At 38.0% G+C, this 4,376-nt stretch overlaps 1 protein-coding gene across 1 annotated transcript; it reads right to left on the bottom strand.

Moving 5' to 3' along the window:
* LOC135470886 (monocarboxylate transporter 4-like) lies at positions 1–3,991 on the bottom strand. Its single transcript, XM_064749936.1, has 4 exons — positions 3,766–3,991; positions 3,256–3,582; positions 2,703–2,753; positions 1–888 (listed from the first exon to the last, which is right to left on the bottom strand). Exons 1-4 carry the CDS (start codon positions 3,989–3,991, stop codon positions 851–853), a joined length of 642 nt encoding a protein of 213 aa, XP_064606006.1. The 3' UTR covers positions 1–850.
* Between the last annotated feature and the right edge of the window lie 385 nt (positions 3,992–4,376).

Genomic DNA, 4,376 nt, shown 5'->3' with positions numbered 1-4,376 from the left:
ACGGCTGCATTGTGTTCACAAACTATGCAGAATTATCTCAAAATATTTTATAATCAAGATCAGAATTAAGTTAGTCAAGCAGTGATATAATTTACTATAAACCGATAAAATTGCGTACAGACAGAACTGGTCCCATATTACGCATAATAACTATTATGGAACAGAAGACTGAACTGGTTCCTAGAGTATGGACCATATGTTATAAAGCCACATTGATGTTATGCACAGATGCAACGGTTTTTTACAGGTCTATAGCAATGTTAACACGGTGCGATTATCGAGTCAGCTTATCGATGATCAAATAGATTCATACATACGATTTTCATGCGATTGTAGAGTTCAACAAATCGTATCATCTGAACGCGACTTTTTAGAAAGACTTGTCCAATTTTCAGTCCACTTCGAACATGTGAGTCGAAACAAGTCACTTAATATGTTTTTTTTTTTGTTACTCTGAACTAATTAATATGGGCTGACTGATGGTGTTTTTGTAGTTTAAATGCATAAAATACTACTATTAAAATATTCAGTTGATGAGTATCTTGAAATTCATTCAAAGGGGCAATCATATTTGAGTTAAACATTATTAAACACAGGTCACCTTTTCCTATAATAACTTGTAGGTATATTTGTCTGTTTGCCGGTTTGTATGGTCGCTTGCTTCGCCTTTACTCAGCTTAATACTTGTTCTATATTTTCAACCTATTTGGCTACAAAGACAATGGCATCATATATGAGAATCAGATGATGAAGCGTTGGTATTGCATTCCTTATTCATGGCGTTCGTCTCATGTGGCGCTGATGTGGTTGTATTGTCCCGAGGAGTCGCTATAGTTAGTGCATGTGGTCATCACCAGGCATAAAAGGCAGCAGCACAGTTCACAACACCTGAAAGGTAAAAATAAGATATCCAGCGAGATGTTTACATCTAATGGTCTTTATAAAATTTTCCGCATGAACTACCAAACAATTGAAACAACCTTTTAACATATGCATTACAATAAAATACAATGAGTGCTCTGCCGGATTCCTCTCACCATAATGCCGTCGTGTAAATGAAATATTCTTGACGATGGCCTAAACACCAATCAAATAAATAAATACATAAATAAATCACAATAAGTGCCTTATTATGGTATATGAGACTATAAACGCAAACGTGCACTGCTCTGACGTTTTCACTCGTACATGCACACTGGTATAAACCACGATAGTTGTTCAATGCTCCCCTTTTGTTTTGACGTTTTGTTTTGTAAACACTGGCGTCCGATGTATACAATCATGTTAATATGAATCACTGGTGGGTTTAATGTATCACACCATACTGCAGGTACAGACGTCACTGTATAGTATACCGCTTGACATCACAGGACCGTAAGGAAATATGTGGTACAAAAAAGGTAGGACAAAACTGAAGCTAAACTGAAGGAACACAGAGTATTAATTAATTTATTTCATGTAACCAATATAAACCAGAAAGACTGATGATTAGCCACGTTTTTTATTTCAAAGTTTAAATTCTTATATTCTTCTATTATTATGTTCTGTTATGTTGTACGCCTTGATTCCTTACGCGATGGGCATTAATAGAAAGTCATCTCCACGTCAAATCCGAGTATACGTATAAAATTGCTAACCGAAAAGTGGTGTTCCCAATAAAATCCTAATGAAACTAATAACAGCCAAAATTCCACAATAAAGCACACCAGCAAGAACAAATTTTTACAGGACTGAAAGGAATGGAATACTACGTTCGAAAATGAAATTTTTCGCAATATAATAATGTACACAACCACAATAAAACCATCATCTACATGTATATGGGTTGTTTTAAAGGCAGTCGTGAACATTTGCTTTTCACATAGTATCCTCAACACGCCGTTACTATATCAACCGTGTTGATAATAGCACCGTGTGGACATAAGCTAAAGGCAACAACCTGAGGCAACAGGTAGATTCGGTCCTCTGCGTCTGATAAAGGTGCTGTTGGACGGTTTATTAAATCTGCCACAGATGAATTGTCAGCAGCTGTTATAACGTTGTTAACACCGATAACTCTGAACGACACTTTTACAGAACATTACATAGTGTCAGATGTCGATCTACTGAGGCATAAGGGTTATATAAATGTTTAATCGCTCAGTTGAGAAGATTAACTGATTAAGGTCATACATTCGAAAGCACGTTTCTCTGGCTGAACTGCGGCTTTACGCCACGCGGTAAATCGGGTGACTGACCGTGCGGCGGATTTCTTCGAGTTTTTTTTTTTCAAACACCCCTATCAGTAGACCTGCCCACCATCCTATATATATGAAAGATCTTCATAACAACCTAAACTAAACACCAGTCAAATAATCGCTAGATAAATATATTGCTTAAGCTAAATATACTTGTGGATATTGGGATATTGGGATTCTCTGTAACCTTGGTTACCTCTTTAAATGCATCATTCAGAATATGATTGACATCGTTCACACCTATATGCAAATCTATAGTAACGTTTTAACGTTTCCTCCATGTGATATCTTAATTCCTGAATTTTACTCAAAATTCTTACACCGAACAAAATATAAAAACTAAATATCGTTGCTCTTAGAGTGCCACTTACGAGTTATACCGTACTTACGTACATATTATAGTATTATAATGAGAAATCCCTCGATCCACTGTTACCCAACTAAGTACTGAAGATCTCAACTTACCTCCAAATAGAAATGTGTCGTTGTAGTCTCGTGTGAAATTGTAAAGACTGGCTGAAACACACATCCAAAACATTTCATACTAAAATTTTCTTTCCAAAAATCAACAGTAACACAGATGTAGTATTTTCAAGCAGTTACACATTACCACAACAGTGGAATCTGGACAGCCAAACACCAGCAGAGGCGGGCTGGTTGCTGTGTGTCTAAATGTATATATGTACCGTGACCATGGTTGCATTTAAGAACAATAATACATGCCCAGAGAGAAGCTCAGCTAAGACACTGATGTGTTACTGATACCTTTCGTGGAATCGGAATACACATTGGCTGTATTTATGCATGAGAAAGGCCAAAGCTTCAAATTAGGATTTTGTAGTACGTACAGTTTGTAAAACCATAATAGGCTACATATTGGCTCTATTCAAGTATGAGACTGCTGCGACGAAAGCTTTAGCATTGGACATCTCCAATATCATCATCAATCGGCATAAATTCATCGCATTTATCGCTTTTACACAAATAACTCAGGATAGCTCAACCTATTACGTCTTACTTGCTAAGGGTGGTCCTACAACCATGCCGAGGCCTTTCCCAAACATGATCATACCGACGGCAGGAGAGATCCACTGGAGACCAACGGAATCCACCGTCAAAGGCGTGGTGACTGATGGCTGGACCCCATAGTAAAACCCAATGATAGCTGCAAACGATAACCGCCCGGCAGTGGTAGAGGAATACCACGGGAAACAGAGTATTGCTATAGACTGGAGACTTAGCGAACCGAACAAAACACAAGTTTTGTCCAGTGACGTTCCTCTGCCCGCGTCGTTGGTACCCAATCCGACCAGAACCCGGGAAGCCATGTTGAAGAATCCCAAAACTATATACAACAAAGACATTTCACGTCCAGAGGCTCCCAGAGAGTGCGTGTAAGTTGGTAAATAGAGAAATATTATGTTCATACTAACATTACTTAAGAAGAACACATAAAACAGCGCCCAGAAACGTAAATTCCTTAGAAATCCGTATTTTTGGAATATAATGTGTAAACATGACTGTTTACTTTTTGGGTCATCTGCACCAAGTCCAAGGAACTGGGTTGTCATTCCTCGTGATTTCTCGAGAACTGATGGTTTCATGATGAGCCCGCAAACGCACAGATTGAGAACAAGGCCACCCATGACCAGGTATGCTCCTCTCCATCCATACGTTTCTTCAAGAGCCTGGAGCATTAAAGGTACAACAACGATGCCGAAAGAGTACCCTGTGACACCGATGCCACAGGCCATGCTGCGTTGTCTAAGGAAGTAATATCCAGGGATCACAACAGCGGGTGTAAAGGTTAGACCAAGTCCTGTCCCTGTGTCAAATGGTTAAACAAAAATGCATCATTTGCTGAAATAAGATACAAACATAACATAAACAAGATCTTATCAACCTTTTATTGTCTTTATATTCTTATGACACGAATTACAATTTTATTCAAGCTGAAGACTGTCTTCTCTCTTGCCAATAAAAGGCAGCGTAAATTTCTTATCTTTGTCAAATACACAAAACATATGTTTAGAGAAAACATGGAAATTTAAAGTGCGAAGAGTTAAGCCATAGATTCGACAGTGTACATATGGTCTGAACAACAGTCAAATTATTTATAACAATGTTAAACATCGGAGT

The sequence above is a fragment of the Liolophura sinensis genome, chromosome 7 (genome assembly GCF_032854445.1).
Source record: "Liolophura sinensis isolate JHLJ2023 chromosome 7, CUHK_Ljap_v2, whole genome shotgun sequence".
In the NCBI taxonomy this organism is placed as follows: Eukaryota; Metazoa; Mollusca; class Polyplacophora; order Chitonida; family Chitonidae; genus Liolophura; species Liolophura sinensis.
The sequence above is the reverse complement of the archived record's forward strand: the minus strand, read 5'-3'. Positions and strand labels throughout refer to the sequence as shown.

Bases quoted from the DNA above. Each gene is read 5' to 3' on its own strand.
- LOC135470886 (XM_064749936.1), bottom strand. From the start codon at position 3,991: ATGGCCTGTGGCATCGGTGTCACAGGGTACTCTTTCGGCATCGTTGTT. The intron at 3,583-3,765 runs GTAAACAGTCAT...TGTTGTATATAG, and splicing joins TGGTGCAGATGACCCAAAAA to TTTTGGGATTCTTCAACATG. The intron at 2,754-3,255 runs GTAAGACGTAAT...TGTGTGTTTCAG, and splicing joins TGTAGGACCACCCTTAGCAA to CCAGTCTTTACAATTTCACA.